The sequence below is a fragment of the Triticum aestivum genome, chromosome 7B, assembly GCF_018294505.1.
Source record: "Triticum aestivum cultivar Chinese Spring chromosome 7B, IWGSC CS RefSeq v2.1, whole genome shotgun sequence".
Taxonomy (NCBI): domain Eukaryota; kingdom Viridiplantae; phylum Streptophyta; class Magnoliopsida; order Poales; family Poaceae; genus Triticum; species Triticum aestivum.
The window spans coordinates 268,222,469-268,241,014 of NC_057813.1; the positions used below are offsets into that span (position 1 = coordinate 268,222,469).

Here is an 18,546-nt window from a genome sequence, read left to right on the forward strand (position 1 = left end):
AGCGGGATGAAGTCCCATGACTATCATGTGATGATGACGCAGATACTACCTGTTGCCCTTAGAGGGATAATGGACAAGCACGTCCATGACATGCTTATTGGTCTCTGCAACTTTTTCGACGTCATTTCTCGAAAGTCGATCAGTGTGAAGCAGCTCCGAAGGCTACAGAAAGAGATCGTTGTGATACTAAATGAGCTCGAGATGTACTTCCCGCCCGCGTTCTTAGACGTCATGGTGTATCTATGTGTCCACATTGTGGACGACATAATAGACCTGGGGCCGTCATTCCTGCACAACATGATGTCGTTCGAGAGGATGAATGGGGTCATCAAAAGATTCGTTCGTAACATGTCCCGTCCGGATGAAAGCATCGTCCAGGGCTATCTAACACAAGAGTGCATCTCTTTCTGTGAGAATTATCTATATGGCGAAGACCGGCCTGGTGTTGGTTTGCCCGTTAAGAAGCACCTTGGGAGGCTCGAAGAAGGAGGTCACGCCAACGGTCGCAGGAACTGCATGTGGGTTACTCGGATCGACGCAACAATTTTGACATAGCAAACTTAGTAGTGCTACATCACCTAGACGCAGTAGGTCCTCTTGTGACACTGCACAAAGAAACCATCCAAAGAAGTGTCGTGACCGGGGGCTATGCAGGACGAACGCCGAAGTTACTAGAGAGCACAACTCCACTTTCCTGCATTGGTTCAAAGAGCATATTCTTGCTAATCCCCCGGAAGAGGGCTCTACGGACGGCTTGCTTATATACGCGTTAGCATATGGCCCCGCGGCCAACCTCGCGACCTATCAGAAATATGATATCAACGAATACACATTTTACACAGAGGTCAAGATATAAACAGTGATTTTCATAACTCAGGGATGACGATGGAATGCATGACCAACGACAACGCCGCAACTGAAAGATTCTACAGAAGGGTCGAGGAGATCTGGGAGGTTGACTAATCTAGACTACACAGTGCGATGATGTTCCGTGTCAGATGGGCTAAGAATGTCGAAAGAGAAAACCGATATTTCACTACCATGTCTATACCTGACGCCAAGAGCGCTACCGTGAACGCCATCGCAAAAAACGAACCGTGGGTACACGCTAAACACGTGACACAATGTTTCTTCATAACCGACCCCAGGAATCCCAGCCGTATTGTCGTGAGGAGAGGCAAAGAGAACATCATTGGAATGGATGGAGTCGCCAACGAGGAAGACTACGACCAGTACGGCAACCCGATGAGGGAAGATGACGATGATGATAAAGCATATGTCAAAAGAAGAATCAATACGATACTACCAAGAAAGATCGTACTCCATATAAAAGGAAAAGTCACAACAAGGGGCTCAATTATTCGTCAACATACAAGAAGGGAAAGAAGCTCACTCAAAAACGAAAACTTTGACGCTGAAAAACCATGCATCATTTATATATATATATATGTATTTATTTTGTGTACGCACTTAATTGTTATCGGTGAAATGATGTGTAGTATATATCGTCTTAGTTATATACATTAATGTATCCCCTTCCCACCATGCATATGGTTTCGGCTAGCTCGGTCATCTTTCAGAGGAGAAAAGGAAAAAGTAAAGGAAGGAAAAGAAAACAACATGAAAAAAGGAATAGAATAATGAATGAAAATAAATAGAAAAAGGAGAAAGAAAAAATGAAATGAAAAGAAAAAGAAAATGATACAAAATAATGAAAAAAGAGCTATAGCTACTTAAGATAGCAGTAACGCAGTTTTGTAACCCGCGCTATATCTACTTATAGTAGTAGCGCGGTTTTGTGACCCGCGCTATAGCTACTTAAAATAGCAGTGGCGCAGTTCTGTAACACACGCTATAGCTACTTAAGATAGCAGTAGCGCAGTTCCGTAACCTAGCAGTAGCGCTGGTTACGGAACTGCGCTACTGCTATTTTGACATAACCCCCCGCGCGGGCTACCTCCTCTACTTCTTCCCTCCATCCCATTCCCCATTCGATCCCTCTCCTTCGACGCCGCGCCGTCGCCCTCCGCGTGCCCTTCATCGCCGCCCGCGTCATCAACGCTCACTCCTCCACCCGCACCCGTCTCCCCCGAGCTCCACCTCGGCGCCGGCATCTCCCCCGAGCTCCACCTCGCAGCCGACGTCTCCCCTAGCCCCTTGTAAGTCCTCCGCCCCTCCTCTCTCTCTCTCTCTCTGCCAAAGGGTTCTAGGGTTTATGTAGTTAGGTTCATGCAGTTAGATTTTGTAGTTAGGTTCTAGGGTTCATGAAATAGCTAGGTTTACTTTACAATTGAAAAACTGTATCTTTTGTGAATTCAAAATTCAGAAAATGACGTTGTGAATTAAAAATTCAGAAAATTGTGAATTCAAATTTCAGAGAATGTGTTGATGAAATAGCTAGATTCTGATGTTCCCACTGTTCATGGTTGTATGCATTTTGAGAATTCTGAATTCAAAATATTCGTAGAAGTTTTATGTCAGAAAATTCAGAAAATAGGTAAAATTGTTCATATTATAAAGTAGGACATAAATCAAGTCAATTTTTTATGTGTATACTTTCTGTATCAAATTAGGACAGAAATATTATTCTAGAAATTTTTATTGGTATTTAGCTAGGTATCAAATTAGGACAAAAATATTATTCTAGGAATTTTTATTGGTGGAGGTTCTAGTAGGCTCGATAGGTGTTTTAGGTGTAGTTAACAGAATTTAGGTATTTTAGATGTAGTTAACAGAATTTTAGGTGTTTTAGGTGTAGTTAACAGAATTCTAGGTATTTATTTATTTTTAGTTAAAGCAATTGTTGCTATTTAAAGAAAAAACAAAATTGATTGACACTAGTTTCAAATATTGTGAAGAAAAAGGACTTTTTGCATTTTTCTTCTAGTTCTATATTTTTCTTCCTGTTATATGCAAATTTAAAGTGGACATGTGATTTGGACATGTGATATTTGAACATGTGATATTTGAAAAATGATGGTTATTTGTAGGGTAAATGATCCGAGTGGCCTATGTTTCGCCGGAATGTTGATTCATTTTCGTTCCAGTAAATTTCAGACGCCCGATATATCCACTTTTAAGCAAAGGTCATGCCAAAATTTCCCGTGAATTTTGGCATGATTTATACTAGAAAGTAGGCATATCAAGTGTCGGGATTTGCTGCGACGGGAATGAAACGGCATTCCGGCAAAGCATAGATCTTTTTATGTCATTACTCATTTTATTATAGTTCAACAACTAAACAAGGAGACTTAATCGTAGGAAACATGTCGAACAACAAAAAAACCGGGCCTTCTGATCACGATGCAGACGAGATGAATTATGAGGGTGAACATAACTACCTCGACTTTTTGGCTACTAAGCACAATCAAGGTTTGCAGGGCGGCCTCGATGATGGTACTGACGCCGACATCGACATCGATGGCACCGGCACCGATGACGGCGCCGAGACCAGCGGGGAAGGTACCGGCGCCGAAGCCGCTAATGAAAAGAAGAAGCAGAGGATACGAAAACCTAACAAACTCGGCAGCGGAGACTGCTGATCGCAAAGATGGCCCCTGGCAAGTTTGAGCCATTAGAGCCGGATGAACCTCGCAAGTGCTACGGAAACCAACTCGGATGCATCCTACGGGAAACCGCGAGCATCAAAGACAATGACTTAAGGGGTAAAAAACATTTGAAGCAGTTGCTTCTAGCGAAGCTGCACAAGAGATTCCAATTGCCCGACCGGGAAGACCGCATAGAACACCCGTGGGATGATCCGAAGATGAAAAAGATTAACAATCACGCCATGGGCATGTTCAACAATGATTTGGCCTCCTGGAAAGGGAGGGTGAAACGAGCTATTGATGCTAAAGAACCCCTGTCCAAGATTCTGGAGGACAATCCGACACTTACGGAAGAGGAGTTCCAAAAGTTTAAGGACACTTGCGCTACCAACACAAACAAGGCTGAGAAATTCAAGGGGCTTCAGCGAAGTAACACGGGGAACCAATGCCTCGTAAGCCGTGGGTACCTTGGCAAAAGACCCATATGGGATAAGAAGGACGAGGAACGTGAAGCCGCGAGGATCCCAGACACCTTCACGAAGTTCACCACCCCTTGGAGCGTGACTTCATCAGGGCCCGGTACAAATGGGACAAGGAAAAGAAGGTTTTTTACACCGACCCGATCACAAGGAAATTGATTAAAATACTGGTAATTATTCTTTACCACCTTACATTTAGCTTCTGATTAAGTGGACTACACATTTGTAAACGGTTCACGTTTGATGTTCCTTTTGCAAGAGAAGCAACACAGACTTATAGCCAAAAGCGAGTCTTCGTCGATGAGGCCCAAGTGGGACACCCCTCTCAACCCGGCTTTGAACGAACTGAAGGGACTCCCTTTGGACCAGCAGCCGCAATATGAACGTGTGCATGCCGTCGGAGACGGCGCCACATGGAATGTCTTTTACAGCGAGTGCCCGGAGGCCAAGAAGCAAAAAAAGAAGTTCAGTCAGGCGAACATCGACGAGAAGGTGAAGCTTGCGTTAAAAAAATGAGGACGCAAAAAAGCAATCAGAAGAAAAATGAGACGGTCCAGCAGGCAGTCGCTGCCTGCAGAAATGATTTTGATACTAACTTGATCCCGGCTGTCATCAACTAGACGAAGGAAAAATCCAGACAAGGCGGTAGATGATTTTCCCATGCCCAGCTTCGTCGGGAGCAACTCGGTGAACATCAGAACCGCACTATCACCTGCTCACGCAAAACCGCCTGCTCCCGCACCCGCACCCACACCCGCTCATAGCAGCCGATCCTCTGTCTCTGGCGCGCTAGGCGGGCCTTCGTCTTTGGCTGAGCTCGACGCCCTCACGGTAATTACACGTCGGACCAACATATATCTAGAATATTCCATTTTCGTTGCCTTTCGGATGTTTTACGCCGCAAACATGTCTTTGCAGGCCGACGAAACCCCGTGCACCATACACTACGTGATCAAAGGCCAGAAGGTGGACGTGGGAAAGGCGGTGATAACGAAGCCCTTGGAACTCACGTTCCACGGCCAGCCGATCCTCGGTGGCCACTTCAGGGTTACCTTGTCGAGTGTGAAATCGGGGCACAAAGATTTGCCTCCTCCAATATGGCTCAATGGAGAGGAGGACGGGACCCCGACGCGGCTTGGAAACTGCAAGGGTTGGATGCTACTATGGCCGAAGAATCTTCTTCGTCTGGAGGCGGCCAAGAGCACACCAATAACCACATATCAGCAAGTAGGTATGAACACCACCACCCCGCCTACGCAATTACCAGCGCCTGTAGTACCGGATGAGAGCAGCGGGCGACGCGAGGAAGGGAGTCCAATAGTGGCTGATGTAATCGCCCCCGTAGAACAAAGAATGGACGATGAGATGGACGAGGATGACCCTCTTCGGTTCCTCAATACAGGCGCCTATGACGACGACGTAGAAATGATGAGTCAGCCATATGATGACTCGGGCTATCAGCATGCTGATGAGATGGATGATGTGCCCGGGCAGGAACGTCCTAGGGTTGATGGCAAGAAGTCTCTCTTCATGCAATCCTCACAGTACACGCCTGAAGATGCCGCCTCAACGCAGGCTCAACTAGACGAGGGTCGTACAGTGCTTAGCCCGACAACACTGGTGGAGGGGTTAAGGAAGGGTCTGGAAGGTCAGCCCAAGAAAAGGGAGAGGAAGAGACCACGGAAGAAAACCTTTGTTGCCTACAAATAAGCCAGAGCACATAGCAGCCAGACGGCGGATTTTGCAGAGCGTGTACCAGTCAAAGGTGCGGCCATGTTCCATGTCGCGGGCGAGCCGATCCTACCGCCGAAACCGCTGGAGGCCATATCAGGGGATCTCAGAAGACTGCACGATAATGTGTTGCCGACTGAGATAAGCCTACTAGCCTCGAAGGATCCAGGATATCCGCTATACGCGGTTCGTGTGCCTGAGGGAAAGTTCTACGTCGACACACGGCCAGGTGGTTCTTCCTGCGGTTTGAGCATATCTTCGAGATATTTCTGACAAGGCAGCTCAATTTTACAATCGTCCGTCTTTTTGCGCTACATATGAACTCCGTCATCACGAGAGAACAAGTCTTGCAAATCTGTGTGGCGGATCCATACTACATGCACGAGTCCTTCTTGAGTCTCGGCGACTTTGAGGGTAAAACTGCTAGGGAGTACCTCGAAAACTTGATGATAAGGAATAATGACCAGGAAATTGTCCTCCTGCATTATCATTCAAAGTCAATGTCGGACAACCCTTTCGTACATTTCAATCATTCCTTCTCGCTTATATGGAGAATAATTTGAGGTGTTTTTTCCCGCAGCCACGGGCGCGTCATCCTTATCGTTCTTTACCCGCGAGTCTCTCACGCCGTGTATTTCAACCCTACCAGAAACTACAAGAAGGACTACACCCACGTAATGAATATTGTAGATGATGCTCTCCACGGCTTCAGCTTGAGGGGTGGCCACCTGCAGATCAGGAAACAAAGGAACCGCAAGCCAGGTTTCTCGCATAAAACTAACTACTGCTGCATGTCCCGAAACTAAGCAAGAACGATGGATTCTGCCTCCTCCATCTCATGATGGAGTTCAGAAGGGATCACCAACAGCTTCGCATGACAACCAAAAGCGATGATCATATCCACAAGTGGGTAGAATCCCAAGGAGAAGCGGATTATAAGCTTAAAAATGACTTCTTTCGCATCCAAAGGGACATTGCGACGATCATCATGAAAGAAATCGTCGAAGAGAAGGGGATGTTCCACCACGGCCCTATATCACGAGCTGACGTCCGAACTCGCATAGGCATGCAACGTCAGGACCTCACTACGTTCAAGAAGCTAGGGTGCATCCTTGATGATATGGGTGGATGGAACTTGTAGTGATTTACGATGCCGATGATGATGATGATGATATGTGTCGGTTGAACTTGTATACTTTCTATAGCGATGAAACTTTGTGATGCCCATGGTCCCTGTCGAACTTGTATAACGCTACTTTGTTAGTTTGGGTATGATGACTTGCGTACCTCTAGTTAATTAGTTTGCGTACGATGAAACTGCATTGATTATTTATGTTTACTATATGTTGCATCTATTTGCTAACCCTTTCTTTTCGTGTTGTTCAAATATATTTTGTTGCATATGATTGTACATTCTCTTGATGAAGATGCATCTCTAATACGTACCTAGATCCTTGATGGCGAAGAAGCAGTGCTATGTCGTGTGCATAGGGAAGGTTCCGAGAGTGTACGACGAGTGGACCGAGTGCCAGGCGCAAGTGGAGCGATTCTCGGGCGCCAGCCATAAAGGGTTCAAAAGCAGACAAGAAGCAGAAGCTAGTTACTTGAGGTTCACGCTAGCGCGAGAGAGGAACCATGACCGCCGCCTCATGTACTGCATAGTTTCGCTCTCACTCATAGTGATAGCTCTTCTCGTCTATATCATTGTTTAGATGGATGATGATGTAGTTGCAAGTACTCGAGACATGTCATAACTTGTATTGCTATTTCAAAATGATGACGAGACATCATTTTGTGTTGGATGATGATTATGATAATAACATGATCGATTTGATGAGACTATTTGTATGTGTATGATATGCTAGAGGCTAATGTATAAAACCTGTACAAATACAAAGGAAAATATGCAACAGAAAAAAATTCAGAAACTAATAACAGTAGCGCGGGGTATGACTTTAGCAGCAGCGAGCATTTAGCAGCTTTTTAAACTAGGGCGCTACTAGCTATTAGCAGCAGCTCGTTTTTGCAACAAACCCTATGCTACCCCTAGATAGCAGTAGCGCGGGCCAACACGCGCTACTGCTAAAAGTTAGTTGTAGCGCCGTATCAGTAGCGCGGCTACCCGCGCTACTGCTAGGCATTTGTCCCGCGCTACTGCTAGGCTTTTCCCTAGTAGTGATGAGTTTTGTATGTTCTATGTAGTATCTATCAAAACCAAGAGTATGTACGTGTAGTATGTAGTATATAAGTATATTGGATAGTATATATACTTTTTTTGTAGTATGTACTATTTTTCGTACATATATATTTGTTTGTTTGTTTGTTGCAGGCTATTGAAGAATTATGGTGTGATACCTACTGTACCACTCACGTGGCGTGTATGTTGCGACGTGCACGTTGTGTTTGGTGGGACCGCTCCCGAGGCGTTACAATGACTACAGTCATATTCCTTGCAATAACTTTCGCTTCTCTCTTGGAATTGTAGCTCAGGAAACACAGTTCAGAAACGGAGAATCTTATTCCGTGAGGGACAAAAGAGAACGCTGATGGCCCTCTGGTGATTGGCGCTTGGCGACGCTCCCGGCGGCGCGGGCGCCGTGGCCGCCCGGACGCCCCCTCCGCCTTCCCCGCCCTCGAGCCCCGCCCCCCGCCGGCGTCCGCCCCCCCTCGCCGCCCCCTTCCGGCTCGCCGCGGCTGCTGTGGGCTGACATCGCCGAGGCCGATGACTTGGCGGCCGGCCGTCCCGTCGTTTGCCGGGATCGAGTCCCCCCCAAGGCGCCGCCACGGCCGCCGCCTGTCCTCGCCGGTGGCCCTTCTCCCAGGGGTGGGGATCGGCCGCCCGCGGGTCGGGCCGGCGCCGGCATCTCCCCCCGGCCGCCCCCCCGGCTCGGGTGCCGCAAGCCTCGGCCTTTGGGGCTGGGCTCCCCCCCCGGCGGCGTCGCGCTGGCAGCTGGGGTGTTGCCGGCCGCGCCGACCGGGGCCCGGCGCTTGCCTCCTGGAAGCCCACGCCCGCCGCCGGCCTCCCCTCTGCTCCGTCGTCGCCTGCACCGGCCGGCCCGACCCCGGCGTCCCCGCCCGCGCTCGCTCCGGTCGCTCCTTGCCGGAACCCCTTCCGCCCCTTCCTCCCCTCCGGTCGGCCCGCCGGTCCCCATCCCCACGGCCGGTCCTCCGGCCCGCCTCCCCCTCGCCGCCCCCGTACGCCCCCGCCGGCGGCCACCGCGGTGGTGCTCGGGGAAACCCTAGCGCCCCGCTTGGTCACCCCGGGGCGGACGTTTCGGGCCGCGTTGCTTTTGGGCCGGCCCACGAACCGGGTTCCTGGGCCCCCTCTTGGGACGGCAACGGTGGGTGCGGCCCATGGGCGACCGGCCTCGGTGACCTGGGTGGGTCGATTTGGCAGGCCGGATGGGCCCCGACTAGCCCAATCTCGCCCCATGGCGACGGTCGGCCCACCGCGTCGGTCTATTTGGCCGCCGGTAGGGTTTCCTCGCCCCCCACTCCTTCCCACCCCCGCGCCGCCGGCTCCCAGCCCCGTCCCCTCGGCCACGGCCGCCCCGCCTCGACTCCTCCTCGCCGGCGCCACCGGCCCTCCCCCGTCCCCCTCCGCGCCACCCATGCCTCGGGAATGGGGGGACGATGCGGGGCGCCCCAAGCGCCGGGCGGACGACCGCCGCGATCCCCCACGCCCCTCCCCCGACGGCCGCCGGCGCGAGGAAGACCTGTGGCAGCAGCTTTCTTCCCGGCCGGCGCGGCCCTCTCCGGCGCGCGAGACCCGCTTCTCCCCCTCCCGCACCTCGCGCCGCTCCCCGGCCCGCGGCGACCGCCGTTCCCGCTCGCCCTCACGCCGCTCCTCTCCGCGGGGGGAGCCCCGCGACCGGGGCCGGTCTCCGGCCCGGGAGGCTAGGCCGCCCCCTCGGCGTCGGTCCCCCTCGCCGACCCGGCGCCGGGACCGGTCCCCTTCGCCGCCCCGCCCGCTCCCATCCAACAACGACGCTGACGCTCCCCCTCCCGCCGCTACCAGCCCCCCCGCTCCCAGGCTGCGTTTCCGCCGGCCAACGGCGGCAACGGCAACCGGGGACGCCCGGGATCCAAGAAGAAGAAGAAGAAGGGCCCGCCGCGCCCACAAGTCGCCACCTCCACCGCTACCGCAGCTCCTCCTCCGGGTACCACCGCCTCGGCCGTGGCTCAGCCGTGCTTCAACTGCGGCCTGACCGGACACTTCCAGGTGGCGTGCCCCAACCCACCGACGTGCTACCTTTGCAAGGATACCGGGCACCCCGCGATTCTCTGTCCGGACCGCCCGGTGTCGGAGGAGCTCATGATGTATGGGCACGGCATCAAGGACTTGGCCTTCTTCCACATCGAGGTGCCCGAGCTCGCCCCGCCTTCCCCCTCGCTGCTGGCTTTGGTGACGGTTGTGGGCGAGGCCGTCGCCACCCCGGAGTTGATTGAGGCTGAGCTCAACCACTTGTGCAGATGCACGTGGGACTGGCAGGTGACCCCCACGGCTCCCAGCTCCTTCTCAGTGGTCTTCCCTGACGCGATGAGCATGGGCTTCTGCACGCGCAGCAACAACATCACCCTGGCTCTCAACGACATCGTGGTGAACATCTCTGAGCCGCAGTGGGATCCCAGAGCCGTCGCTACCCTGGACACGGCTTGGCTCCTCATCTCCGGCCTCCCTGATGTTGCCCGTTCCGAGCGGGTCATCCGCAGTATGTCCAAGATCCTGGGCAGGGTGGTGGTGGTGGACGAGCTCTCCCTGCGCAAGGAGGAGGAGGTCCGGGTTAAGGTGAAATGCCTGGACTCCTCCAAGCTCCACGTCACGATCCGTGTCTTCTTCAACGATGACGGCTACGACCTCAAGATCCGCCCCGAGCCTCCGTCCCACGTCGGCCGCCCCCGCCTCTCTGCTGGCGGCCTCTTGGGGGGGTGCTGATGCTGACGACTCTCACCACCTCCGCTCGCGCTCCTCCCGCTTCGACGACCCGGCCGAGGATGAGGATGAGTCGGAGCACTCTCGCTCCCCGTCTCGGGACTCCCCCAACCCTCCTGTGGGTCGGGGCGGGTCGGGGGCGGGGCGTACCCGGGTGTCGGCCACCGATCTCGCGGTGGCCCTCCGCCTGGCCACCCCTCTGGTTCCCTCCCCGTCTTCGTCGGCGTCGACCGGCGTCATATCCAGCGTGAGTCTCCTCGTCGCCCCTCCATCGTCACCCCGCTCCCCCGACGCCGCCTCTGCCCGCCGCCTCACGCCACCAGGGGCTGCGCCCACGCCCTCCGCCGACTCACCTTCCCCGGTGTCTTCCGGGGTTGGTGGTGTTGAGGAGCCCGTCGCCCTTGCCCCGTCTGCCCCATCTCCTCCACCCTCGGGGGCCGCGGTCGGGGCGGCGCTGGGGTCGGCCGATCCTCACCCCGCGGCGGTGCCGTCCAGCTCCCACCTCGCCTCGCCGGCCTCTCCTGACGCCTCGGTGGCAGTGGACGTCTCCTCCCCGGCCTCCGCGCACCCCCCTCCGACGGTGGCGTACGCCAGGAGGCCCCGCTCCACCTCGACGCCGGTGACGTCCTCTCGCCGCAGCGCCCGCCTGGAGGCGTCGCGGCCGGGCCACTCTCCTGCGCCTTCCGTCGCCGAGCGGGCGGAGCTCCGCGCCGCGGTCCGGAACCTCGAGTCAGGTGTGGATCCCGCCCCTCCCAGTTCTTCTCGTTGCTCCTTCTCTGCTCTCGAGGCCGCCCCCCTCGGCCACCTCGCTAAGGTGGCCAATGACTCGGCCATTGTCTTCAGGGGGGAGGTCGGTCCCCCCTTAGAACAGATCGCGGCCATTAGGGCCCGGGAGATCCTCGACGGCAGGCTGGCTGAGACTCGTGCCCGCCTGCTGCGGCCCCCGGCTCCGGCTCCTCCGGTGGCCGACGGGATTATCCGTGGACGCACTCGGTCTCGCACGGCCGCCCTTCGCGCGCAAAGCGCCTCTCGTGTTCTGGGGTCAAGCAGCCCCCCGATGGGGGTTTAGATGCGGGCCCTTTTCTGGAACCTCCGCGGCTTCGGCCATGATGGTCGTCGCCGCCAGCTCATCGAGTACATCCGGGATGAACATATTGACATTGTGGCCATCCAAGAAACCCTCCGCTCTGAGTTCACCCTGCAGGAACTTGAACATCTGAGCCCCCACCTCTTCGCGTGGCACTGGCTCCCTTCTAGTGGGACCTCAGGCCACTCGGGTGGCATCCTCTTAGGGGTTAAGGATACCACATTTGAGGTGGGAGGCATGGATAGAGGGGAATTTTTCGTTAGTATGGAGATCTTCGAGCGGGCCCTGAACTTCAAATGGGAGGTCATTGTTGTCTACGGACCGGCGGACCACCGCCGCTCCCCGGCGTTCCTTGACGAGCTGCAGCTGAAGATCTCTAACTCTCCCCTCCCAGTTTTAGTGGGGGGTGACTTCAATCTCATCCGATCCCCGGATGAGAAGAATAATTCCCGGATTAATTTCCCCCGGATGCAATTATTCAACGATTGGATCGCGGAGCTGGGGCTCCGTGAGCTTGACCGGTCAGGTGCCAGATTCACTTGGACCAACCGGCAAGCTGTACCGACACAATCCGTGCTGGATCGTGTCCTAGTTTCCCCGGAGTGGGAATTGCGATGCCCCTTGGCATCGCTCCGGGCGGTCACCCGGATTGGCTCCGATCATGTCCCCCTTCTCCTCTCCACCGCCGACGAGCGCCCCCCTCCCCGCCGCGGTTCCGGTTCGAGCTCTTCTGGCTCAATCAGACCGGCTTCCGGGAGGCCGTCGTCGCCCGCTGGATTTTCGCTAGGTCGGCACCCCATCGCTCCATGTCCGCGGTCGATTCATGGCACTTTTGTGCCAAGCTAGCCCGCCAGTTCATGAAGGGTTGGGGGGCTAATCTTGGCCGGGACCTTAGAGAGCGCAAGAAGTCCATCCTGATTGCTATTCAAACCCTGGATGCTCGCGCGGACTCGACCGGGCTCTCCTCGGACGAGTGGCTGATTCGTTACGACCTGGAGGACCAGCTCTCCACCATCTACACGGATGAGGAGGCGTACTGGCGCTTGCGTGGTACCCAGAGGTGGGTGCTACAGGGCGATGCCAACACCGCCTATTTCCAGGCGGTCGCGAACGGCCGGCGCCGTCGCAACTCCATCCACTGCCTGTGGGATGGAGACTCGCCGTTAGTTCTTCCAGCGGCCATCCGCTGTCATGTGGATGGCTTCTATAGGGCCTTATTTACCCCCACCCCGCGCGGTGGGGCTAGTCTCGCCCCCGACATTTGGTCGGGCGCGCACGTAGTCTCGGCTGAAGCCAATGCGGCTTTGGTTGCCCCCTTCAGCGAGGAGGAGGTCCTCGCTGCCATTAAGGGGATGAACCCCTCCTCGGCCCCGGGACCTGACGGTCTTCCAGTGGCTTTCTTCAAGACGTTCTGGCCGACCATCAAGCTGGAGGTCATGGCTCTCTTTGAGGAATTCTACTCGGGCTCCATGGACCTGGGTCGCCTTAATTATGGGGTGGTGACCCTCATCCCCAAGGTCCCGGGCGCCTCCGATATTCGTCAGTTCCGCCCCATCACAGTGATTAATGTGATTTTTCGGATCCTGGCTAAGGGGTACGCCAATAGGGTGACCCTCCTTGCGGACACTATCACCCACCCGAACCAATCCGCCTTCATTCAAGGCCGATTTATCCTGGATGGGGTGTTGGTGTTCCACGAAGTGCTCCACGAGGTCCGCCTGAAGCGCCATAGGGCGGTCTTTCTCAAGTTGGACTTCCACAAAGCCTACGACACGGTGCACTGGCCGTTCCTGAGGGAAGTCCTTCTTCGCAAGGGCTTCGATGACCGTTGGGTGACCCGAGTCATGCAGCTCGTCTCTTGTGGTCGGACTGCGGTGAACATCAACGGCGACATTGGGCCCTTCTTCCCTACCCTCTGCGGGGTCCGGCAGGGAGATCCCTTCTCGCCGTTCTTGTTCAACATGGTTGTGGATGCCTTGGCCGCCATCTTGGATAAGGCCAAGGCTGCTGGGCATATTAGAGGCCTTGTCCCGCACCTTGTTGGAGGGGGAGGGGTCTCCCTTCTACAATACGCGGATGACACCATTATTATGGTCGAGGGGTCTGCCTTAGAGATCTCCAACCTGAAGTTCCTTCTTCTGTGCTTCCAACAAATGTCGGGCCTCACCATCAACTTTGATAAGAGCGAAGTGATGGTGCTCGGTTACCCCTCTGAGGACGCACAGTCCATTGCCGACCGGCTTAACTGTCGGCTGGGTTCTTTCCCCACGACCTATCTGGGGATCCCCATTAGTGACTCGCGCCTCACCGTGGCGGACCTCCGCCCCACGGTGACCCGTATGCAACATCGCGTAGAGCCCTGGAAAGGGCGTTGGCTATCGAAGGCGGCGCGCGTGATCCTTATCAACTCATCGCTAGCCAGCCTCCTGTGGTTCCTTATGAGCTTCTATAGCCTTCATGAAACGCTCCATCAGGAGGTCGCCAAATACCAGTCCAGATTCTTCTGGGCTGGGGAGGAGGGCAAGCAGAAATACCACATGGTCAGCTGGCCAGACATCTGCAAACCCAAAGACCAGGGCGGTCTTGGGATTCTGTCCTCTCGGCGCATGAACATCGCCCTCTTGACCCGCTGGCTCTGGCGCATCGCCAATGGGGACGGTGGCCTCTGGCTTACTATCATCCAGAACAAGTACCTGCGTGGACAGCCACTGGCGTTCTGCCAACGCTCGGGCGGTTCCCAGTTTTGGCAGGCCGTCGTCCGGCTGCTTCCGGTCTTACGTATAGGCACTTCCATCTCTGTGGGCTCTGGAGCTTCGACCTTGTTCTGGCTGGACAGGTGGCTCGGAGGCTCCCCTCTAGCCGCCCGGTTCCCCATCCTCTTCGACATTGTAGTTGACCCTCGGGTCTCAGTCGAGGCGGCCCTTATTGACTTAGGGCGCCTCGCGTTCCGCCGCCCTTTTGGCCCCGCTGAGGTGGCTGCCTGGGATGTCCTCCTCCAGGACATCGCCCTGCTACCTATGGACGTGGCAGATTCTCCGGACTCCATCTCCTGGCGCCTAGACCCCTCCGGCCGCTTCTCCACCAAATCCCTCTACGCGGCCATTGCCCCTTCGTCAGCCCCGGAGCCCTTTGGTCTTATCTGGGACATCCGCCTCCCACTTAAGATTCGGATCTTTCTTTGGCAATGGATCCGCGGCCGCCTCCCGACCGGCGTTGAGGTTCTTAAGCGCCATGGTCCTGGCGATGGAATGTGCCCCCTGTGTGGCACGGTAGAGGACGCTAATCACATCTTCTTCCTGTGCTACACGGCACAGTTCCTTTGGTCTTGTTTCCGCGAAACGGTTGGGGGACAGTGGTGCAACACCAACTTCCCTGACCTGCTTGCGGAAATTCAAGCCTCCCCCCTCGCTACAGACATATTAGATGGCTGTGCGTCGGGGTTCTAGCCTGGACCCTGTGGACGGTTCGCAATAAGCTTGTCATTCAGAAGGTGCCCCTTCGGCGTGCGACTGACTCCATCTTTAAAATGTGTGGTTACTTGCAGCTCTGGCGGCCGCTTAGCCGCCCGCAGGACCGGGACGCCATCGACAGACTCCTCACCGACCTCCGTTCGTTGGCCTTTCGCCTGGCGCCTCCGCTCCCGCCGCCACCACCGGAGCCCGACTAGAGGATGTTTCCCTCCTGGCTCCTGGCGCTTGTGCCTTTTTGTGTGTGTGTGTTGGGCTTGTTGAGCTGTGCCCTCAGCAGTAACCCTTGTTGCTTGCTTGTTCTTGGACTTTGTGTGCGTGTGGGCTTTGTGTTTGTGTGAACCTTGTTGGATGTTGGCTTTGGCATTTGCTTTATATATAAAGCGGGGCGCGAGCCTTTTTCGGTAATTGTAGCTCATAGGTACTCCCCATTCGCGACTCATACACGGATCATCCTTGCAAGCTTCTTTCTCCTGACTTGCCAGCAAACTATGTGTCTATAATTTAGATCATCCGCTTTGCCGCCTGACGAACCTTCCTCGTCCATTGATCTGTCCTGATCTCGTAACGTCCCCACGGTCAGCTCCAGCTATCAAGGTATCTTGCTTTTACGTCACAGCAGTACTAGAGAGAGTACGTGGAATTTGTAATTGAGGGGACATTAGGTGAGGAAACCAAGGGGTCTTGGACAAAGAACACAAAAGACACAATATATACCCAGGTTCAGGCGTCCAAGATGGATAAAAGCCGTATTTCCTGCCTTGCTTCTCCTTTATATATGGAAATCTTCCACGTGGTGTAGGCTAAACTAAGCGGAAGGAGCAGATCCCCTTATATGGTGCCCCTTATATAGCTCCGGTTATGGTAGACTCCATGTCAGTGCACGATGGCATACAGGAACAGGAGTCAGGTGTGGTGTTGGTTTACAACACGTATCATTCTATCGTACAGTGTTTTCCTTATCCTTAGTGTAGTCCGATCGAAAGTCTCCTCCGTAAGCAGTGGCGCTTCTACTTGGGTCGACATGCTGTCCTTGGGCCTTGGGGGGCGGGGCCGCGGGGGGCATTGGAGTGTGATGAGGGCTAGGCCATGGATAATTTGACTTATCATCGACGAATAGTGATAGTAATAATAAACTATGTTGAAATGAGTATGGAATGGTCTAAAAAGCAAGTTTGCGTACTTGTCTGTAAAAAGTTGGTGAGAGATGTCACCTGCATCGCGTATAGAACCTTTTGTATCGAACCAATTTCTTTCTCGAGAAGATTTCCTTGCGCTGCTAGTATTCGAGTGGCTTCTGAATTCTTTTCGGCTAATGTTGCTGTCTGCAAGAACATAAAACATTAAGTAATGAAGCCAAATATATGCAGACAAAAATCAAGCACATGTCACGAAAAATCAAGATAAATTGAAAATTATCCGCCCTCCAAATTCTTACCAGGCCTGGAGGGAGGTGGGATTCCTTGAACTGATCTCTGGTCGCATTTAGTGGACCAGGTATTACTAATGCATTAAAGGTAGTAGCCATGCTTATGTTTAGCACCTTTCTGAACATGTAGATACATATATGTGACTGTAGGCAGTACAACACTATCTCAGTAAGAGCATTATTATGTGGTAACAAAATTCTGAACACCACATTTTGACAATTAACAAGCTGAAGAAGTAACAACGTCGCCAATGCTATGCTCAACTGTTGCTAGATGCAATTATTGAAAGAACCGGTCAAGAGGACTTAGTGTCCAGTGATGATAATTGCTCAAATTTCCAGGATGCAGTGTACGAGTGTACAATCTTGATAAAAAGAAAGCACCAGGCACATTAACTGACTATACTAACTATGAATAGTCATACAAAGATTTTAATGCACAATTTGCATATATAGACTGAACAATTCACAGGGAAATGCTATCACGACCGAGCTTGGTAGTGTTCACTAACTAATCTGTAATGATCATCTTTGGCAGCACTATATTTACACTCATACTAAAATCGAAGCAAAATTTTCATGGATAATTTCCGTACCTCACTGATAGGATCCGTCACCGTCCTCCGCAGCACCCTAAACCTGACGCCGAGCTTCTCCACTGTTCTCGACAGCACTACAACGGCCGCCAACACAACCCGCACGCTCTCCTCCACCTTCTCGACCCTCCCCACCAAATCCACACCACCTGTGGCCGATGCGCTGCCGCCCGCGCCCACCCGGCAAAGTCGCTCCCATTGCTTCCGCCGGACCAGCACCCCGACCGCCACCGCCCCCACCAAGAGAACGTACTGCAAGACGAACATCCTCCCACTCGCTACAGCAGCGAATGGCTTGACTGAGCCGCCCCGCGCGACGATAAGGCGGACGGCGCAAACCGCAGAGCAGATGGCGGGCGGCGCGAGGCAGAGCAGCTCCGCGCCCGAGAGGAGCGCGTCGAGGGTGGAGCCAGGGGGCTCGGCGCCTCCGCGGATGGATTCGCCTGCGAGAACGAGGAAAACTTTTAGCTCGAACTGAGGCGGGGCATGTGACACACCGGGTGAGGTGTGGTATGGTGTGCGGGTTACCGAACGCGCGGGCGCGAAGCGGCGTCGGCCATCGGGGTACGGGAGCTGGCGAGAGGCGAGGTGGTGGAGGGGAAGGAGAGCAAGTGTGACGGAGGTGAGTGGCGAGCGGGAACTGGAACGCGCGGAGCGGCGGGAGGTGAGTGCGGTGCGTCATCAGCAGGGCGACTCTGTCGGGGAGGTCGTGCCTGTGTGGCCGTCGCGAACGGTGCGGGCTGGGAACGATCAGGGGAAAAGAGACCCATCTAAGAGGACCGCGCGCTTCGGCTGGTTTAGCGCGGCCGCCAGCGCTGGCTCCAGCAGCCGCGCTATAATGCAGCGCTCGCGTCGCTCCAGCAGAGCGCAAAAATACAGCGCGCGCGCCGCACAAACCACATATACATTTAAAAAGAAGAGCAAAAATGCTCAAACAAACAAAATAAATCAACAACAAATAGTTCAATTTTGTTATCATTACAACTCAAACAAATAGTTTATCGTTCAGTACAACAAATAATGCAATAAACACAACAAATAATGCAGAAATCATGATGCTCTTTGTCGTCCATACCATGTCCACCACTCTTCAATCAGATCATTCTGAAGTTCATTGTGCGTTGCGGGACGCCGAACGGCATGATAGGAGGCAATAAAATGGGCTACCCTTTCAGCCCTCCGTCGCACTCGCACGGGATGTCCCGAGAGTTCATACTGTGAGTAGTCTAAATCTTTGCCACGCTCATTCTCGATGATCATGTTGTGCATGATCACA

At 54.1% G+C, this 18,546-nt stretch overlaps 1 protein-coding gene across 4 annotated transcripts in view; it reads right to left on the reverse strand.

Moving 5' to 3' along the window:
* Positions 1-18,050, reverse strand: part of LOC123158425 (uncharacterized) — a 29,571-nt gene extending 11,521 nt beyond the window's left edge. Inside the window, exons 1-4 of one of the 4 annotated variants that reach the window (XM_044576417.1) lie at positions 17,799-18,050; positions 17,271-17,713; positions 16,684-16,818; positions 16,460-16,570 (exon numbers count right to left, since the gene is read on the reverse strand). In XM_044576417.1, the coding sequence (XP_044432352.1) occupies positions 16,460-16,570; positions 16,684-16,818; positions 17,271-17,713; positions 17,799-17,952 (843 nt within the window). In that variant the 5' untranslated portion in view covers positions 17,953-18,050. Of the gene's footprint in view, positions 1-16,428; positions 16,571-16,683; positions 16,819-17,270; positions 17,714-17,798 lie in introns of all 4 variants that reach the window. The other 3 variants (XM_044576419.1, XM_044576420.1, XM_044576421.1) reach the window with 3 other exon arrangements.
* Positions 18,051-18,546: the final 496 nt, after the last annotated feature.